The following is a 22514-nucleotide window of genomic DNA, read 5'->3' as shown; positions in this document are numbered from 1 at the left end:
GGGAGATTTTTAATAACGTCATATAGCCGTTAATATATTTTTAAAAGATATGATGCAGTTAATATTCTTACGCACCTAAATTTAAATTTTAACAGACATATTTTTTTCCAGAAAGAATATTAACTGCGTCATATTTTTAAAAATTTATTAACGGCTATACGACGTTATTAAAAATCTCCCTCTCTTTAACAACGAAAGCTTCCTCACCTCTTTTTTGAATTTCCAACGTCTTTTCCTGTTTCTGAAATGGAACAGCATCACACTTTTCACAAGTAAATTTTCAAATATTTGTACCAGTGTTTTTGTTTTCTTAATTTCAGAGAGGCAGTCTCAAAATAAAGATGTAACGTTGATGAACACATAACTTGGTTTTGTTACTTATTTTATATATGTAATAAAATGCAGCTTAATTTCACACTTTACTGCAGTTTCCTGGGCTTATAATCCTCAGAAATGTATTAATAAGTCTAAAAATTCAAACCAAGTAACAAAGCAAACTTTCAAAAATACATGTGAAATACAATGTCATCACATTTCACATGCATGACAAGGAATAAGTCAGAGAGAGAGAGAGAGAGAGGGAGAGAGAGAGAGAGAGAGAGAGAGAGAGAGTTGCAACCTTGGTTGAAGTAAGTGTCCCAAATAATGGCGGTCTGAACAGAGCTGAAAGGGAGAAACAGACCAAATATCAAGGTCTCATGTATGATATGAAAACTGGAATCTTAGGGAGATATCAATCATACCAGTTATCATAGGTGCCACAGGGATTATGAAGAAGAACCTGAAGTCCTAACTAACTAATATTCCTGGTGAACGAAGTGCAAAAGAGATCCAGACAATTGCACTTAAGGGAAAAGCAAAGATACTAAAAAGAGTTCACGGTTGGTTTCGATAAGAAGCAGGGTAATGTTGGCAGCTGGTTTGGCTGCCCCATACCCAGCGTTACAATCTTCAAAGAAAGAAAATTTGAAAAAAAAAAAAAAAAAAGACAAAGCAATGTTCATAAATATGTGATTTGTTTTTGTTATAAGAATGCAAAGTACTTATCCATATTCGTTTTTTCTACCCTCCTCCCACCCCCATCTTTCATATCTGTATTTCTACTTGTATTATCACAGTATATCCACTTTTTCCATTACATATCTATATATATTTTTTTTGCCAGATTTTATTAAACGTAGGGATGTATGTGTGTATGTAAATTTTACATATTATATTCACTGATTTATAGTCTCTACACAATATTATTATCTGCATATTAATATGTGCATCTGCTCCAATCGTTATCATCCTGATTTCCCTTACAATGAAAATGGAATATTCCAAAAATGGCCAATAAATATTGTTTAAGAACAGAAAAGATTTGATGTCATAACCTCACCGAGTTAAAAAGACTGGCTTAAGCATAAATATACAACATATAATTATAACCAAAGACAAGAGTAAATTACTTTTAGATGGATGAGTGTTTTAACTTATTTTAATGTTTTTATTACAAATAAATGTAGTTTAACCCCGTTGAAATAAAAAAAAAAAACTGATTTAAGCATATATATTTATACAATATATAACTATTTACAATTTGATCCGAATTAATATTCCACTGATTATTCTATTGAAGGGCAGCCTCATTCTAATTGTTTGCTTATGTGATGAGAAAGTTCTTGGTGATGTGAAGATTGATATTTTCAATTGGAATTTCTATGAATTCTGTTATTATTATTCTTAATACTATTACTATTATTATTATTACTATTATTATTATAAAATCAAGGTTGATTCTTTTTCCACATTTTTAAGACCACTTACAATATGTATTTATTTTATAAACATTTCTAATTGGGCATGGTCTTCCACGAGAAATGGCCTTTTTGACCTTTTATGACCTATAAATGGTTACCAAACCTATCTACATGCTTAGCAGGGACGAGGATTCAGTCATCCGTAAATATTCAACTCAGACTCTCCACATTGCAAAATATCACATACCTTTTTTTTTTTTTTTTTTTTTTTAAGCAATGAGAAGCACTGCTCTTGTCTTAAATTGATTTATCCCCTTAGGAGGTTAGACACAAGGTCAAGTATGGTTTTGAAAAGCTAGTATTCTGGCCTACAAAAAATACCTAAGTAGCCCTCTCGGTATTCTCCAGAAATGGTGACATAATGATTAACAATAAACTAACCCCTTTTAAGAAAGAAGGCAAAGCTTAGGAGAGTTGACCTCCTAGGACTGAACAGACAGCAGTCTTATAGCAGCAAAGCCACTGTTGAACTGATCATGCTTTTAAGAAATGATCCTTTAAAGTATTATTACCTTTATGCTTGTGATTTTTTGAGGTGAGGATCAATAATCCATATTATTTAAATTTTTCAGACTACTGTTCCCATCTTGAGTGTTATTTTCATGTTTTGGTCGATGTAACTTCCAAGCTTTTTTTCAAGGATGTGTGGCATAGTGAATAATTCAATTGTAAGTTACACTCTTCTGGAGGTTGAATCCTCAGTGTAGGCAACACTCAAAATACAATTGCGAATTACTTAGGACTTCTACTCAGTCATGGCTGACGAAACGAGAACTAACCCTGTGAATTAAATTCAAAATTCTGAGCAGATTCCTCAAGTTTCTCAAGTTCAACAAGACATACCTGAAAAAGGTTTGCGATAATATCAAATAAAACACTAAAAATACTGCTCAAGATGAGAGCAGTAGCCCAAATAATTCAAATGATATGAACGATTGCTGTCGTTTTAAGAGCTACAAAAAAAAAAAAAGCTACAAAAGAGTTTGACTGAATAAACAGGTACCCTTTTTATTAAGTTTTATTTTGTTGAGATTAGATGCATTTTTTTTTTTAACAAAACTAAGTTTTATTTTTTAATAAATACTTTTTACAGGAATGTGACCAACCAATGTCAATAATTAAATAAACATGCGATGCTGAATCATCTTTTTCTGGCATTATATTTGCCAACTATATATGTTGGCAAATATAATGTGGAAATAAAATCAAACTTGCCAACTATAAATGTTAGATGGAATAGATCCTGACCTAGAAAACAGCAATTTTCCACCCTTTGTCAGGCTCATGGAATGTGAGGACTAAAGGACAAAAATTAACGAAGTAAGAGTTACGAAGCTGTAAAAAGTAAAACTAAGGTTCACTTTCTCCTCTCTCTATAGCCAAACTTGATGCTTCCGTTTAGTCTCGAAAGATGAAGGATATCCCTGTAGGGGCAGCTTGTAATTGTGAGGCAAGGGTTGTGCAATCCCCAACCACACCTCTCCTGAATCGACGCTGCTCGAGTCCAGTGGCAAGGAGAAGTCCAGGATGACTAGAAACAATGCCGAGATAAGCGGAGAGCACGTACAGCACTTGAAAGTCCCAAATGATCACCCATTTAGTACTGACCAGGTTCAACGTTGCTTAACTTTGGTGATCGGATGGGAACCAGTGAGTCAACATGACTATGCCATATAATAGTCAAACTAACTAGTGTTTTTTAACTGCTGTCTACAGAAAACAAATCTTTCTTCATACCTATACTTGTTGAGAAACCTGCCCAAGGTGACAAAAAAAAAAATTACTTTGTATCAAAACTTAACAAGATAAAATTTATTTCTACCACTATCTCTTTCGCAATAGTTTTTGGAAGAGATTTTGTAAATTCAATATTAGAAACAAAAATCTCTACTATATAAATAAAACATTAGGTGTGTGTGTGTGTGTCCCTGTATAAATATTTAACCAATAAATTACTGGTCACATAATACTGACATTAGCAAGAAATAGTAATCATACACCAAGGACGGTTTTTAACGAGTAAAATCTTTGTTTGAATGGACACATACAGACATATATCGGCAAGTTGAAATGCAAAATATTCGTTTCAACTTGCTGATATATTTTTACTTCTTTCTGTGCATGCCCAAATTAAATTCATTCCTTCAAGTCGTTTAATATTAAATCGTTCTTACCTATCTCTCGATAGCTACATTCGATGAAGACGCAGCTGGGGCACTAAATGTTTTGGTTTTGATTCTAGCTGGTGGCACCTAAGTCAATTTTTTTAACTGTTGAAATCAGTACTATATATTAGATACAATATAATATTCAATAGAGAATTGGCTCTGTAATGATAAATACGAAATCTGGATAAAGTGAAGTATATTTAAGCGTATTTTATGACCTGGCAAGGCTGGGAACTCTCTCGCTAGTGTTTCAGTAAAATTACTCCAGCATCAGTACAGAAATGCCGGGCGTATCTCCATGTTCCTTAGTTAGGCAAAGTCAGTGATCAAGTCATTCTCCCCTCATCATAATAATTCTCTTTATTTAAATGTGATTGCAGTACACACTACATATAAAAGTTGTCCCAAAGATTAGATGTCATAAAAAAAATGGAATGGTAAATTCTTCTATACAGACAGGATGGCAACCTTCTGTTCTCATGAGATAATAGCATTCTGCATCTAGTCTGGTGCACTGCAGAATCTGCTGTGGCTATATAGTCCAAAGCTGGAGCTGCCTCTCCAGATGCAGGTTTGGGTGGGTGATAAAGAAACCTAGGTTTACCCAGTTACTAGGATCCCCCTCTCAGCATTGCAGACAAAGTGCGATGGAAAGGCAAGCCAATATGGTTGGCGTCAACTTAGCTGCATGGGTTGTTGAAAAAGTGTTGCCACATTTTGTCAGGGTTTACTCCCTTAATCTTTGCCTTTCCCAAAGCATCCACAAGGCAGTTGAGCTATTTGCCCTACACACTACATATAAAGATTGTCTCAAAGATTAGAATGTCATACATTAAACATTTTCCTACAAAAATTAGGAATGGTATCTTGTATACCAACATCAGTAACATATGTAATATATCAGTAACATATGTAATATATCAGTAACATATGTAATATATCAGTAACATATGTAATATATCAGTAACAATGAATACTAATCCTCAATAGCAAAGCATCTAATAGTCTAAATTGTGCGAATGAAGTTTTGACTTATTTTCTATTTAGAGATTTGGTGCCAACAGATCAGACTGAAGATATTGACCTAAAATGCACCAAATTTTGATGTTATTGTTTTTTTTTTTCCTTCTCTTTCTCTTTGCAAGACTTAATTACGTTCTGCAAAACCAATTACGTTCTGCAAAACCTCATTACATTTCGACCAAACTAACTTTCTTCAGATGCAGCATTAAAACTGAGCACTTTACTGTGAGACTAACCGTAGCCCTCGGCGCAAGAGGGTCCGTGTGTGCCTGGCGTGCGGGGTGGTGGCTGATCCTGTGGTCGGGGCAGCGGAAGAAAGAGTTCCAAGATGGCGCCTGCCTGCTTTCATTAGAGACGGAATCTCGCAGGATCGCGCGAGATCTCGCGGGGATGCAAATTAGCTAGGCCATCTTGAGGAATAAAAATCGGTCCATTGGAGGTGCGAGGCAGTCGGGTTCTGACGTTCGTGGCGATCAGTACAGTGACCGTTGGGTTCCGTTTCTATTCGTGCAGTCAGCTGAGCTTTGTTAATTACCTTCGCGCCGTGGCTGTCATTGTTTGTTGGTTCGCTGTGTGTTGCCGTGGTTCTTCAGTGAAACGCTTCGTCGCCCACGACGAGACTCCCCGTCTCCTACACGTCGGAAACTACACAAGATACTCTTACAATCCATAGGTGTTGATTCTTTTCATGCATGATTGGGTTAAATTGTTGCGTAATTATTACTTTTTTTTTAAATTCTTAGTATTGCCTGCAGTGAGAATTAAACCTGCAACCTCCAGAAGACTATCACTTAAAACTGATTGTTACTCAATACGTTTATGCATTGCACAATGTTCAAATACAAATTATCACTCGTCATCTCCAAAATTCCAAAAGACGATTCTGATATAGATACTATTCTAGGTTATTAAACTTTACAATTTCAACTTCAAAACAAGTAGAGCATGCATGGTGCCCCGTGAGTGCATAGTGAACGAAACATAAAAAACATGACTGTTCAGCATTTGCCCCCCCCACTCCATTTAGACCCAAAAGTCCCCAAATTGGCACTTATGGAAGCAATTAAAAGTAAAGAAAATACACAAAAGTCTGCATGATGTACGAACTCATTACAGAATGAAGATGTCATATTCCAAAATTTACGTAAATTGATCAAGTAGTTTTTTTTAACTAAGAAAATGAAAATTTATGATTTTTAGCAATTTTAATTAACTGTGCTGAACGCTGATTTTTTTTTTTTTACTTCAACACTTCGATTTGAGTTCTCTTCCCCTTGTTTATTTTATCAGATTTAATCATGGTCGATAAAACCACCAACTCGCTCAGTCGTAAAATTTGATTTTCTTGAAAAAAAAAAAAAAAAAAAAAAAAAGACCCATCATCAAATTATATGATTTTTGGAATATGACATCTTCATTCTGTGATGGGTACATACATCATACAACCTTCTGCAAAGGTGGGCTCTCTCTACTGTGCTATTTATGCCTGAAAGTATCCTTTATCTCTATAAGGCCACCAATTGCCCATGTATGGAGTACTGTTGTCACATTTGGGCTGGTGCATCTGCTACTAGTCTCTTACTCCTGGACAGGGTTCAAAAGAGAGTCGTCAACCTGACAGGTCCTGAACTGTCATCTAAACTTCAGCCTCTGCCCCATCAACGAAATGTTGCATCCCTCTGCCTGTTATACAAGTATTTTAATGGTGGATGCTCTGACGAACTAAAAGCCTTTGTACCCCCTCAACACAAATACCCCTGACAAACAACTAAATCCCACCCTTACACAGTAGAGATCCCTAGGCGTAAGAAAGCATTCTACTCCAATATTTTCTTCCCCAGTACTGCTATATTTGGAACTCCCTTCCAGGATTCTGCTTTCCCAACTGTACTGACATGCAGAAGTTCAAGTGTAATGTGAACAGACATCTTGCTGCTCATCACCCTTCATAATATCCTTGTAACTATTGTCCCTGATAGTAGCCCCCTACTTCAAAGTAGCACTGTGCATTGTTTGAGGTGAAAATGGAATTAAACAAAAAAAAACAAAAAAATTTCTTTACTTTTATATATAAGTGCTAATCTGAATAAGCAGATGTGCTGTTATATCTCATAATATTAACAAATCTCTCGGTGGGGGCTTCCTTTCTAAGACAATTGCTCTTGACATATCAAAGGCCTTTGATAGACTATGGCATAAAGGTCTACACAAAATATGTGATATACAAATACCTGTACGTGATGTTGCCAATCTAATCAAAAACCTTGATTCCAGTAAAGCAACCGGCCCTGACGGTATTCCAATTATAGTACTAAAAAATCTTCAACCAGAACTAGTGCCCATACTTACAAAATTGTTTAAACGTTATCTTAAGAAGAATTGCTTCCCATCTCCCTGGAAAATCTCATTAGTATGCCGTGTATTTAAGAATTTAGGTGATCGCTCATCCACCTCTCAGTAAAGGCCAATAAGTCTCCTGTGCGTCATGAGTAAGTTGCTGGAATCTGTGTTAAATAGAGAAGTAATCAACCATCTCAGCAAAAATAACCTTCTTAGTGACACGCAATATGGTTTCCATTCTGTTAGATTTACAACAGATGTGATTACAGTTATATCTCATAGGATTAGCGAATCTCTCGACAGAGGCAACCTTTCTAGGGCAATTGCTCTTGACATATCAAAGGCCTTTGATAGGCTAGTGCATAAAGGTCTACACAAAAACTCCAGCTATGTTATAGCTGGAAATGTCTTTTCAATTATTAAATCATTTCTCTCTGATAGGTTTATAAGAGTAGTAGCTGATGGGCAAAAATCAGAAGCTGCTGGAGTCCCTCAGGGGCCCAACTCTCTTCAATGATCTCCCAAATCACATCCTAAGATTACTTGTAGACATTTATGCTAACGACACTACCATCTATGGCAACACTTCAAAGGTCATAAATGACCAAGTTCTCTCTGATTCTCTCTTATCTGATTTTGAGCACATGGCGCAGTGGGTGACTAGTTAATTTTAATGCATTTAAAACCAAACTTCTATATTTATATCGTCAACGCTCTGATCCCCATCTGGCATCAATTGAAATGAATGGTTATCGTCTTGGGGTGGCTCTATGTTTTGACAAGCTTCTGGGTCTAACTTTTATTCCTGATTTGAAATAGAACACATACATAAAATCTATTACCAAGATCGCTGAAAAAAATGCTCCATAGATCTCACTGCTGAAGTAATTCTCTATTAGTATAAGAGCGAAGTATGTCCTAGAATGGAGTACTGTTGCCACATCTGAGCAGGAGCTGCTAGAAGCACCTTATCCTGCCTTGACAAAGTACAAAATAGACTTTGTAGCCTAGAAGGGATGCCCTTTTCTCTTCCCTACAGCCTCTTTCTCACAGAAGAGACGTTGCAAGCCTGTCTCTGTTCTATCATTATTTTCATGGCAAGTGCTCATCTGAGCTCCAATCCACGGTATCCCCCCTTGCCAAACTTTCATGCAAAACACCATCAATAATTTCCCCCACTCTTTATCTGTGCCTAAACCCAAACGTAGATTCTATAAACTAAGAACTGCACACCCGTGGAACTTTATTCCGTTTTCCAGCTGACTACAATATGGTCGTCTTCAAGTCCAACGTAAACAAGTTCTTGGTTTGGTTTGTTTGTTTTATGGCATATCAACCTTTTTTGGGTTATTTTATGCTGAATCCAGTTATTTTGGAAATATTATGCATGTTGTATTCAGTTATTTTGTAGAAGCTCTTTGTTTATTTTTGTTTTCTTTTTTTTTTTTTTATTTATTACATTTTCACCCCAAACAAGGCACATTGCCACTTTAGTGTAGGGGGCTCCTATCAGGGGCAACAACTACTGGGGTACTATGTTGGGATTTTGGCAGCAAGATGTCGGTTCACATTACACTTGAACTTCTGCATGTCAGTACAGTTGGGGAAGCAGGGAGCTGGAATGGAATTCCAGAGTCTAGCGGTCCTGGGGAAGAAACTACTGGAGTAGAAAGATCTTTTACATCTAGGGATCTCTACTGTGTGGGGGTGGGATTTAGCTGCCTGTCGGGTTTGTCGAGGGTGTCTGTGTCGTGGGGGCACAAGTGTCTGCAGTTCGCCAGAGCATTCACCATTAAAATACTTGTAGAACAGGCAGAGGGATGCAACATTTCATCAATAGGACAGAGGCTGAAGCTTAGATGCCAGTTCAAGGCCTATCAGATTGGCAACTCTCTTTTGAACCTTGTCTAGGAGTGAGAGACTAGTAGCAGATGCACCAGTCCAAATGTGACAGCAATACTCCATACATGGGTGAATGGTGTCCTTATAGAGGTACAGGATACTTTCGGGTGTAATAGTTTTCTAGCACGGTAGAGAGAACCTACCTTCTTCGCAGCGGCCCTGGCAATGCTTTCAATGTAATTGTTCCAACTCATGTTTCCTGTGAACGTTAGGCCAAGCAGTTTGAAAGATGTACTCTCAGATAAAGAGTCACTGGCCATTGCTATTGGTGGCAGAGGTTTCTTGTAATTATTGAAGGAAACCAGTTTAGTCTTGGCAGCATTGAATGTGACCATCCATTTTTGTCCCCATTCCACTACAGATTGGAGGTCATCCTCTAGTGTTCTTGCCATTTCTTTAGATATGTGTTCATTTGTTTTCCTGTCATGCCTGTTATAGAGTGTGGTGTCATCAGTATATATACCCATCTCAGAGGCAATTTTGTCAGGGAGGTCATTAATGAATATTAGGAACAATAGAGGTCCAAGGATAGACCCCTCAGGCACTCACGCATTTATATCATATTGTTTAGATGTACGACCGTCAAGGACAACCTGGATTTTTCTCTTATCTAACAAGGATTTAATTATGTTAAGTATTCTACCAGTGATACCATATGATCTAATTTTCCTGAGGAGACCCTCATGCTATAACCTGTCAAAAGCCTTAGATATATCTAGACTCTGCCCTTCTCTGCTTTGTCCAGTGAATGGTATATACGTTCAGAGATTACAATGAAGATGCCTGCTGTGGCTTGTCTAAATCCATATTGTTTGTCAGTCAGAAGTTTAGCATCTGTAAGGTGATGGACTAGAGCTTGGTTAATTATGGTCTCAAATATTTTGGCAAAAAGTGGGAGGAGGCTAATGGGGCGATAATTTGATGGGTCAGTTCTTTCGCCAGAATTCTTGAATACTGGTACCACAGAAGCAGTTTTCCAACAGCCCGGAAAGCAAGATTCATTAAGGCATTTGTTGTAGAGTTTGGAGAGAACTGGAGCTACTTTGGCTGAGCACTTTTTTAATAGCACAGCTGGGATGAGATCGGGTCGACATGCTTTTGAAGTGTCAAGGTTTTTTATGATAGCATGCACCTGAGCAGGGGTGATTTTTAGATCGTCTAGCGTGGCGTCTGTCCACAAAGGAAAGTCAGGCAGGGGGTGGTTGGAAGGGTCCAGGGTGGAGTTTGAGGCAAACCGACTGACAAGCATATTAGCCTTCTCGGTTGCTGAGCAAACTTTGTGATTGTTGGTTAGTGGGGGAATTGTTGATTGCCCATTATTTACTACACTGTTGTAGATTTTCCAGAAGTCACGAGTTCCTAATTTTTGTGCTTTGATGCGTTTTTTAGTGGTTTCAGTAAATTCTCTCTTAGCTGTCGCTATTTCTTTCTTAACGTTACTTCTAGCTTCTATATACTTCTGTCTGTTTGAACTGGACTTATGTCGGTTAAATCTGTGGCATGCATACTGCCTTTGAGCAATGGCAGTTGCGCAAGTCGAAGTAAACCATTGGGGAGAGTGGGGCTTGCTATAAAATTTCCGCATGGGAACATGTGCTTCAATTGCCGTTTTGAACCATTCAGTGGTCTCATTTGCGCACTGTTCAGAAGGAAGAGAAAAAATATTTTCCCATGGGGCATCTCTGATAAGATTTCTGATAGCTTCCCAGTCAGCCTTTTTATAATATCTCATTATTTTGAGCACTGGCTTTTCAGTTTTGGGTCTAGAGTTTAGGGCGATTTCAACCATTATCACTGCATGATCAGCGTTCCCGAGTGGGCTGTCAGCATTTGTTATACAATCATCGGGAACTGTGGTCAGAAACAGATCTAGAAGTGATGCGTGTTGTTCTTGCTGGTCAGGAAAACGGGTTGGAAACGTAACCATTTGTGATAGGGAGTGAGATATAGTGAAGCTATGTTGTGCTGCCCGCTGCATCTGTGTAAGTAGAGCATCCAAGCCAGTTTTTGTGGTGGACATTAAAGTCACCAAATACATATACTTGTGTGCTAGTGTCGAGGGAGAGTACTGTGTCTATGCTGTCAGACACTTTGTTTATTATGGTGCAGTCCTGGGTCGAGGGAGAGCGGTAGAGAAAATAAAAATAGCTTATGTTATGTTGTATGTTTAGTTTAAAGCACATAAAGGCTTAGTCAAGGGGGGGGGGGTGTTACGAATGTAAACTCCATGGCCGTGCATATGCCTGTCAGAATCCTTACTGCAAAGTGGGAGATAGCCAGGCATGTTAAAGTAGTTAGAGGGGATGGAAGAGATATCCAGGGTATTTGTTAAGAGAAATGCTTCAACATCAGCTAAATTAGTTCTAAGCCCATGGATGTTCGTGAATACAAGCCTCAAGGAAAAAAGCAAGTTGGATTTGTTTGTCCCTAAGCCTGGTTTAAGCTTATTTTTTTTATTGTACTGTCATCATGTTTTTAAAGAGTTTCAGTGAGGTAAGGGGGAGCTGAACAAAAGGTTATGCAGGGTATCAGACATGCATACAAGTAGACCATCAGCTGACCTTTCTTCAACTAGGATTGTGGCCACAGGAAAGCCCATCGGGGATGAGTGCAGGGTCTCTTTCCATGCGTGACATGGCACTACAAACATCCCGATATTATACAACTGTTGATGGAGCAGCCGCTCTAAGCTCTACCAAAGAGTTAGAGTTCCTGTACTACCAGTCGGAAACAGCAGCCAGGAACTGTCAATCCGGTACCTTCAACCCATCAGAAGAAGGTCAACCCAATCTAATTGCACAGGCATATGTGGTACTCAAGCACTTCCAAGTGGCCAGTTTTGAGAGGTAGGATGTGTCGAGAGTGGGAAAAATGATGTTCATTGCCCTAAACAAGAAACAAGATCTACCACTGAGTGTTTTGTTGAATCACTGTGATAGCGTCTCTGCGCCTGACTAATAGGCAAAGAAGGAGTATGAAAGCCGGGCGATAAACAGAGCCTATCTACTCCTTAAGCAGTTTAGGTTTGCAGACCGGTAATTTGTTTGAGTCACCAGCTCTAGGAAGGTTGTCATCCAAGACTGGAGAGGCCTCCCTCCCCTTAGGTTTAGTTTCAGAGTTTTCCTAAACGGATGATCTGGGAAGATCTACTGGGTCCATCAGCACTGAGAGGGTTTGCTCCGCGCCTGGGTCCAAATCCAGGTATTTCTGCGACCCCGCATGGTTAGTTAATGTTACAGGGTTAGTTTGTAGAGGTTATATATCTAATGAATAGTTACACTCCTCAAAGTGATTTAGGGACATTGCTATTTCATTGTTACTAAGGAGAAAAAAAAAAAACTCATGCAGTGGAAGCAACTATATGAGCAGGCTTGTTAGAAAGGTGTTAGTGTGGATTAAGACTTTTACCTTTAGATTTTTACATTTTTTAAATTTATATGTAAGCTTAGGTACAGAATAATGTTACAGTGTGAGTAGGTATTCGGAATTGAGTTAAGAATTTTGCCCACTGTATATTTAGATTACAGGAAGGTTAAGATGTAGGTGCAGTGCAGTATGGGTATAACTGGAGGTAAATTTTAAGTCATGGCATATTCTGTATGTATAATTAAGTAAATAGATATTTGGGCAAGTTTTCAGTAGATGCGAATTGATAGAAGTTGTAGGTGTTAGTGTGTTTCTACTATTGAAGGAAGATAATTTCAGTCTTCATTTAAGAGTCGTCGAGTATTTTGCATAACAAGAAGTATCGGATTTGGTTTTGTATTAATCGTTGCAAAACCATCTAGGAAGAGGCATTGTTATGTAATGAAGATCGCTTTGCATCTGAGTGCATACTTTGGCTGGTAAGTACCAAACTGGATAAGAATGAACTCTAATTCATGTCTTAGAGGTAGAAATCTATAGATGCTTAGTGATGACTGTTAGGCAGTTAGCATGTGAAGGTTATGAGCTGGAGGCTAAGGATTCCACTACTAAGGCGTGTGTAATGTAGAGTTTCAGTGGCAGCTAGAGGGGGGGCAGATTGTTAGCTTTCAAGGGACGGGGCTATTAACTTACAGAATACAATAGAGTTTCATTAGGATTTAGAGTTTCAAGTAATGTTTTAGCTTGGGAAACAGGAAAAAAAAAAAGATTCTTTTTTTCTTCTTTTCCCTATTTAGCATGCAGGTTAGACAAAGGCAGTCGTCTTGGAGGTAAAGAGAAACAATTATTACACGGTGATTCGGAATTCATATTTATAGGCAGTCATTAAGGTCAGGGACAAAACATTGTATCTATCCAGAAAATAGCCCTAGTGACGCAGCTAAGATCACTGTAGATTTCAGTTACAAATATAGTAACAGTTAATTAAACGCTATATCCAGTGGTTTGGTAGAGATATCAACGAGGTCTCTTTATTAATACAAGCAAGCATATGGTAATTGTAGATATTAAGTATATTACTTAATAAAGTTCTTCTGACTTCTACGGTAGAAAAAATAAATCCACGTTTGTGCTAATTTTGGAAAATTTATCCTGCCTTATGCTATTTTATCTCTAGCCTTCCTTAGTTCAGAGCGTGGAATTAATCATTTATTTAAGCTGGGAGAGAACATGGTTGGTGTTTTGCTGGGGGAGAATTTAAAACTAAGCAAGGGAACAAAAATAAAGACAAATCTATATATATAAAAATGTAAAGTTGGTTCGTTCTAAACAAATAAAACCCTATTTCTAAGTTACCAATTTATTTGAAATTTTCAGACAACCCATCTTTAGAGTCGAGGTATGTTTTTATGTTATTGAAATAAATTTACCTCGCGATTTATTAAAATTAAAATATTAAATAAAATAAATATATTTTTTTTACTGCGAATCTGTTCTGTTGATAAAACTGAACTTCCGGTTCGATTCATTTCACAGCCACGAATTGACGAAAGATTTCATTTTCTGTTAACTCAATAAGTAAAAAAAAACAAAAAAAACTTACTCATGCAGAGAGTGATCCGTGCTGAAATAATAATGTTATTATTTAAAAAGCCATTCTTAACATGGGGAAGGGAGGGTGTTTTGTACCTATTCTGTAAAAACATATCATAAAACTTTAAACGTGGAAAACGATTTTAAAAAAATAGCGCGGATCACTCTCTGCATTAGCACACACACACACACAAAAAAAAATAATAATAATCCCATATTTTAAAACTTTAAATTAATTTATGTACTTATTATTTATGTTAAGGCTTCACTCATGAAACATTACGTTTTAATTGTTTAGTTTATTTTCACGGCATTGTTTACATAAAAAAGTTTGTTTTAACTTTTTCTAAACTGTTTCATTTTTACGACATGCCTCAACGTATTATAAACACCCTAACCCCCCCCCCATGTTAAAAAACAAAAAAAAAACGCCCTTCCATAAACCTCGAAAGCCGTTCTTAACATGGGGAAGTTAGGGTGTTTATAATATGCTGGGGCGAGTCGTAAAATTAACGAAGTTGCTATCTATTATTTATTGCAAAAATTGCTTGAAATTTATTTATTTGACAAAAAAATTAAATTTTGGTACTCCTTGGGCGTTGAGTTCCATGGCGACCAGTAGAAAAAAATAATAGTCGCTCCCTTACTCTCCCACCTCACCCCGCGCGTAACATATTTTATTTACTGACGTTGCCGTAACTAAACGATTATCTGTCACATTTACAAACATTTATTTATTTATTTATTTAGAAAAAAGTTTTACTTTTTATGAATATTAATAGAAAAATGGGTACTCATGCAGAGAGTGATCCATGCTGAAATAATAACGTTATTATTTAAAAAGCCATTCTTAACATGGGGGGGTGTTTTGTACCTATTCTGTACTTTAACCTTGCAATTGATTAAAAAAAAAAAAACACGATTTAAAAAATAGCGCAGATCACTCTCTGCCTGCATTAGCACCGAAAAATGTTACTAAACATTTATTAATAATTTCTCACTTTTTACAAACATTTGATTTTAAATTTCTTTTTAAATGACGACTTTTATCGACTTTTTTTTTTAAATATCCCCCCCCCTCAATGGTGTTTATTCCGAAATCCGTTGTTAACATGGAGAGGTTGGGGGTGTTTATTCTGAAAGCCGTTCTTAACATTTGTGGAGGTGGATCTAATGTAAAAAAAAAAATAAATAAATAAATTTGAAAAAAAAAACTAAATCATTTACTAATAACTTCTCACTTTTACAAATATTTTTTAATTTACATGCGCAGATGAACAAATTGTTGAATAGTGCGAAAACAAAACATTTAGGTCCACCTCCACAATTTTCTTTTTTAAATGACGACTTTTATTGATAAATAAATTTACTTCTCCGCAACTTTTATTGATAAATAAATCTACTTCTCTGCCACGGGCACTGAACCCCTCCTTTTTTTTTTTTTAATAGTATTTTTGGGTGGGTATGCTGACAACAAATATCAGTTAAATTTTGCAAATAGCCCCCCCCCTCCAAAAGTGGTGTTTATTCCGGAAGCTGTTCTTAATATGAGGAGGTTGGGGAGGGGGGTGATTATAAGGTGGACCTAATCTAAAAAAAAAAAAAAGCAAGTTGTTTATGCGCACATAAGCAACTATTTTTTTATTAACTTTTTTTTTTAATTTTTAATTTAAAAATTAGTAAATTTCAATGAATAGAATAATAAATCATTTATCATTAATATGTGTTTTTGGTTTTGTGTTGAATGAAACTTTTTTTTTTCATTACAACAATAATGAACCAATTTAAATCTTCCGGCATGCGTTTAAGGGTTACGAAATTATAAATAAATCGTTGAGTTATTAAGCCAACGTCAGTAAATAAAAAAAATGTTACATGCGCATGCATTAGCCTTGACTGGGGGGGGGGGCTAAGGGAGCGACCATTAAATAATTATGCTGGTCGCCATGGAACTCAACGCCCAAGGAGTACCTAAAGTGGCACTTATGTTACCGTGCTATTTTTTTAAATAGTATTTTCCTGTTAAATTAAAATTTTACAATATGTTTTTCTTTTATTAATTTGTTAAGTGAAAGTACAGATAACCCGATCGGTTTCTAATGCGAGGAAAATCTAGCCCCCCCCCCCAAAAAAAAGGGGTACTCTGGATAATAACAAAACATTAAAATTGCCTCAGTCTCGAAAGATTTCTTCTCTACTGAACGAGGAAAAAAACGGTGAAGTGTAGTTCACCTTCTGTTTCTCTCCCCCTCTCTCAATATCTCTCTATCCATCTCTCCCTTTCCCTCTCTCAATCTATCTTTCTCTCTATATCACCCTCTCCATCTCTCTTTGAGTCCCTTTCTCTCTCTAACTCCCTCTATCTCTCTCCTTTCCTCTGTTTCATCCCTCTCTGTTTCTAACACTCCACCTCTCTCTGTTTATCTATCAATCCCTTTATCTCTCTATCTCCTTCTCTTTCTCTATTTTCCTCTCACTGTCTCTTTTCTATCTATATATCTTCCTCTCTATCTGTTCATCTCTAATCCCTCATCCTATTTTAGTCTCCTAAATTAATTACAGTGAATAAGGCATTGTCAAAACATGGATAAATCCTATTTTAGTCACCTAATTTATTGACTGTGAGAATAGAAGTTATTTGGAAATTACTGCTACCTTGAACAGCACCAGAAATAACTGATAAAACCTTTCTAATTAAATTGATTTTGGCAGCCATTTGGTAACAAAATGACATAACCTTAGCCCTTGCTGCATGAGGAATACTTGCGACCTTGCTGCCAAGTAGAAGAATTATTTATTCTACTTTAAAACATTCAACTTTTCAAAAATCTCATCTTCGACATCTCCAAAACATCCAATATGGGGAAAAATATTGCAGAAATGCAAACTTATTGTTTAGGATGAATGCACAATGGTACGCAAAAAATCACTTGAGGTTCTTGGTCGATCCTTGCAAGATTTGCGTGGCAATGTCAGACCATTTGGGAATGCAGTAATATTGCTTGCAGGAGATTTCAGACAAATGTTACCTGTTATTCTTCAATCAACACCAGCAGATGAAATAAATGCTTGCCCCAAATACTCTACTTTTTTGTTCCATGTGAAGACATTAAACTTAACTCAAAATATGCATGTACAGTTGCAGACTGTTCGATCCGCACAAAAACTTTTGAATCACTTGTGGGAAATTGGGTACGAAAAAGTGCCAGCTGATCAGAGTTAAGGGCAAAATTCTTTGACTTTTAACTTCTGTAATTTCTGTAATTTTATTTCATCAAAAGAATAGTTAGTTTAAAAGGTTTTTGCAGATATTCAAAATATAAGAATTCCATTTGACTGAGTGAATGAGCTATTCTTGCAGGTCAATACAAAGATGCCCATGAACTTAACGCTATAATTAAATGTAAAATTCCAAGTGAGGTAGTCAAATACAAATCCATCGACACTGTTGTGAAAGCAGATAAAGTGGTTAATTATCCAACAGTTATATTTGCCAGGGATGCCACCGCATGTATTGTAACTGAAATTTGGTGTACTAATTATCATGTTGTGAAATATAAACCAATCCAAGCTTTGCAATGGCACATAACTTGCAGTAAAAAAAAAAAATAACAAACAATATCATAGAAACAGCAATCTTAACAGGACCTTTCACAGATGAATATATCTTCATTACATGCATTCCTATGATTCCACCGGATACATCATTACACTTAAGCAAATTGCACTTTCCAATTTTATTGTCATTTGCAATAACCATCAACAAAGCACAGGGAACAATCTTTACAATTGTGGGCCTTACAGTTACACACTGACTGTTTTTTCACATGGATAATTTATGTTACATATTCAAGAGTCACCAAACCGGAAAATCTCTATATCAGCTAAGAAAATGGAACAACAAAAACTGTGTACCCATGCAAAATGGAAATTTAAACCTATAGGAAACATGCTTTTTCTCATTTTGGAACTTTTTCCATTGCACCAATTTGAGCCACAGCAACGCGTGGCAGGGTACAGCTAGTGCATATATAAATTATTACAAATTACAAAATGAAATAAGAAATTTAAAAGAGAAGAAATAACAAAGTTTGTATCTTCAATCGCTAGTTTGTAGTGTTTGGTTTGGTTGTTTTAAAGTATATTTTATCGTTTTGTTCCTTGCCCTGCAGAACATAAATGGGTTTTGCATTAGGAGAGGGATAAGGGTTATAGTATTAATGTCTGGTACATTTTAAGTAAGGAAACCAGTTAGGAAGTGAGGGGGGGGATAAAAAGAGAAAGGGGAAATGGGAAGAAGAAGAAGAAAAAGGGGAAAAAGGTGGGTTGTTGATTTTTATTTTTGGCTTTACAGAACATAATTAAGTTTTTCAAAAGAAAGTAGAAAAACAAAAAGCATCACAGTTAGGTGCATTCGTCTAAGGAAACCAATATCTTCAGACAGCCTGATCTGGTATCACTAGAAGCAAGTTCTTGATAAGCTGTCCTCATAAGTAATCCAATTTACCAAATTTCCACGACTAACGATTACTAGAGTATCGTCCCATTGACTACCGTACGCTCATTAACCCTTATCTCGACTGGCCTTAGGGCCTTGATAAGGTGACTCTTTTGGTACGCCCCCCCCCAAAAAAAAACCCATCAAATTGCTTTCCAAGATAATGAAAGTGTTTGCTTCGTTTCAGTGGACGTAAACAAAATACCTTACTTTCGTTAAATTAATAGTTAATTTTCATTGTATCATGTTCAGGCCACTAAACTGTGGTTTTACCACAGATTTTAATTCGCAACCGTTCATATTTTAGAGAATATTGAAAAAACAAACAAAAAAAAAATACTGGGCCAACAAAAGAAAAGAAAGGAGTTAAAAATATAAATATTAAACAAATTTGCCTCCCTACGAGGGCAGCGGTTTTTAATGTGGGGAAAATCCAGCTACCCCAAAAGGGCCACTCTGGATAGGAACAAAAATTAAATTTCCTCCGTCCAGAAGGATTTATTCTGCACTAATCGAGGACAGAAAGGGTCAAGTGTAGTATAAGAACAGTTATTACACTTTGTTCTTAGCCAAAAGGCCAATGTTATCAAAGACAAGCTAACTCTTCTGCATATCTGGATGTTCTTTTTGCATTTTAACTTATTTTAAAGCATTTGTTCACTTCAAAAAAGTAGAGTCCAGTCTGTTGAGTTACAACGACAAAAACGGCGCTTTCGTTACAACCATGTTGAGCCAGTATTTTGTTTAATTTTCGATTTTTGAGAGATTATCGAGACTCCCGAAATGACAGTCTGATGCCAACATTTTTTGTCTAAGACTCGGCACTGTGTTTCAAAGTAAATAAACGCTTTAAAATAAGTTATCCCCTCCCCACAAAACTCATCCAGGTAGGTAGAAGAGTAACTCTGGTAACATTTATTATGTGTTCGTTTTGTTGTCTATGCTGAAAAATGTGCAACATTGCATTTTCGTACGATTGGTGACATTTTATTAGATAGTGTTACTGTTCTACTAGTGTTTTGTTTAATTTTCGATTTTTGAGTGATTATCAAGGCTCCACATGACTGTAACCATAAGCACATACACAAATAAATAATAAATAAAATAAAATTAAAAAAAAATAGCCAGGTAGGTAGAAAAATAACTTTTATTGGCTATGATAACATTTATTTATTGTATATTTGATTTTTTGAAAATCCCTTTTTCGTTTATTGAGTTCATTGCACAATCCCCTTTTTGATTTTTACAGAGTAATGAAACACATTTTTTTTCGTTCTAATACTACTTTTGTTTCAAAGTAAATAAACGCTTTAAAATAAGTTAAACATACACACAAAAACTTGTCTTGGTTGATAGGATTTATTTATTACCCACCTTTTTGTTTCGTTGGCCCTTGTAAAAATTATTTGACCATTTTTATTACCTAGACACAATTTAAAAACATCGTATTCTGTTTAGGATGGCGATCATCACATAATTTTCCTTAATCAAAAGAATTTTTTTTTTTTTAATCTCAAAAATATCTGCAGTGTGGCAAATGGTATTCCTTGGCAATTGAATATACTTTAATTTAGAGAATAAACTATTTTAATCGAAAAATGACGAAATAAAATGTCTTCGATAAAATGACTTAATTCGTTTTTAGTACTTGTCAAAGACAAGAAAGGCGTTACTTTTTATGAAATAAAAATGATAAGAGTTAACAACAACTACGATAAAATGTACATCATCCGACAACACACTAAAGGGAGGATGATTATAAAATTAAAAAAACAAAACAACAACAACAAAAAAATAAATAAAAAACAGCTTATTGGTAGAGAATCATTAATGTTTTTCAGACATATGCCCTAAAATGCATCACATTTACTTACAAAGCTCAGGATCAAATCCAGGCTTCGATAGAATCGCCTTCACATCCATTTGGAGTTTCGAGGACAGGAAATAAGTCTATGGCCGGGCACCTTGCAAAGCTGGAGAAGAAACACTTTATTAGCACCGTGCGCCCCCCCCCCCTCAAATAAATAAACATTTTCATAATTCATCGCAAAACATTATTTCTTGTCATGAAAATAATTCATTTTTATTTTAAATGAATATAGTATCAGCTAAATTATTAAATATTCGGTTTTATTATAATGATTATTTTCGAAACTAATGTTGTTGTTGTTGTTGTTGTTGCTGATATTAGTAAATTTGCGGTGTAACTTTTTGGCAAAACCATAGACAAAGATGTCCGTCTATTCAATTTGAAGAACCCAAGTGATTTGATTTCAACCCTTCAAAAATAACGTTATAGCTTGAATTTATTTTTAATATAATAAGGCGGTAACAAAATTCCGAATTTTATGCCTGTGGACAGCCATCAGCGAATTGTTTCTTTTTGTGCCAAACGATTACAAACAACATTTTGACGGTTTCAAAACTATATAAACGACACTAAAAATAATTGGTGCTTCTTGTCTAGTATTCCACTTATATTAAAAAACAAAAATCAAGAAATATTTATATAATTTATGTACCTGTATGTACCTGCGATTTTATACTAAAAAAATCACATAAATTGATCAAGTTTATATAAGAAATCAACTTTAGCGACCAAGCAAACACCAACGGTAACGATATCTTGACGCAATCTTGACAACAGGTTGACGAAAAACTCCAAATAATTTAAACTTGCGAGATTTAGAAAGTCATTCTTGCTATAAGGACATTAAAATGAAAATAAAAATAAAAAGCTGGCTGCTTGATCAATTTACGTGATTCTTGGAATACGATATTTTCTTTCCGTCACGTCAGATCTTTCTTTCTTTCTTTCTTTTTTAATAAGGGGAATTCTGAAAAAACACTAAATAATTAATTTGAAATATTAGGGTTTTTTTTATTTGTTTTTTTTTTTGGCGGTGCTGAAAAATCTTGCCTCACAGCCTCCTCACCTCTATTTTTTTGTTTTCGCATTAAAAAAAATTTTTTTTGAGCGGATTATTATCGAATTGACACTAGTCTACCAGATTATTAAAAAAAAAAAAAGAAAATGAAAAACAAGTCAATATTTAAATACTTGTAGGGATGCTCAGTTCCTAATGCAACGTTCTAGTAAATCAATCACCCATTTGAGAGAACCACTCAATGTTTTTAGGCCAAATTTCACAAATTTAGCCTTTTTAAAAAATAGTTTAGCCTTTTTTTTTAATTTCGCCTTTTAAACTAATCTTTAAAAAAGGCTAAACTGTTTAAAATAGTCTAAAGTCAAGAAATTGGGGTTAAAAGCAAAGAGTTGTTCTAAAATTGATGATCGATTTGCTATCAGGTTGACAAGAAATTTCTTGCGGTTTTAACTTTTACATTCAGATGAACATATCTCAGTTTAAACAAATTTATCAATTGAAATAAGCCCCACGAGGATCGACACATTTTTGCCTACGCAAAACAAGTGTATATGCAGTAACGTAAAAATCTTGTGTTCATGTGGCGATGAAGTCTCTGAAGGCGTTTTTATATCGCTTAGGTTTTTGAAACATTTCTCACGCAGAAAGTTGTCAAGATGCTTGAAAAAGTGGTAGTTGGTAGATGATAGGTCTGGAGAGTATGGCGGATGAGGCAGAGTTTCGTAGCCCAATTCGTTCAACTTCTGCAGGGTTGGTTTAGCAATGTACGGTCGGACATTGTCGTGGAGGAGAATTGGGCCTTTTCTGTTGACTAATGCTGGGTGTTGGTGTTAATATTTTTTATGCATTTCATCCATTTGTTGACAGTATTTTTCTACCATAATGGTTTTGCTTGTATTAAAAAAAAACTGTAATGTATGAGATCAGATGCAGA

General features: G+C 35.8%; 1 protein-coding gene across 1 annotated transcript in view; it reads right to left on the bottom strand.

The window, feature by feature from the left end:
• Positions 1–20684, bottom strand: part of LOC145268275 (exocyst complex component 8-like) — a 149125-nt gene extending 128441 nt beyond the window's left edge. The window contains exon 1 of the mRNA XM_080123646.1: positions 20567–20684. Coding sequence (XP_079979772.1) covers positions 20567–20615 — 49 coding nt within the window. The 5' untranslated portion in view covers positions 20616–20684. The remainder of the gene's footprint in view (positions 1–20566) is intronic.
• Positions 20685–22514: the final 1830 nt, after the last annotated feature.

Source organism: Euprymna scolopes, chromosome 43, assembly GCF_053919585.1.
Source record: "Euprymna scolopes isolate OS-2025 chromosome 43, ASM5391958v1, whole genome shotgun sequence".
Classification (NCBI taxonomy): domain Eukaryota; kingdom Metazoa; phylum Mollusca; class Cephalopoda; order Sepiida; family Sepiolidae; genus Euprymna; species Euprymna scolopes.
The sequence above is the reverse complement of the archived record's forward strand: the minus strand, read 5'-3'. Positions and strand labels throughout refer to the sequence as shown.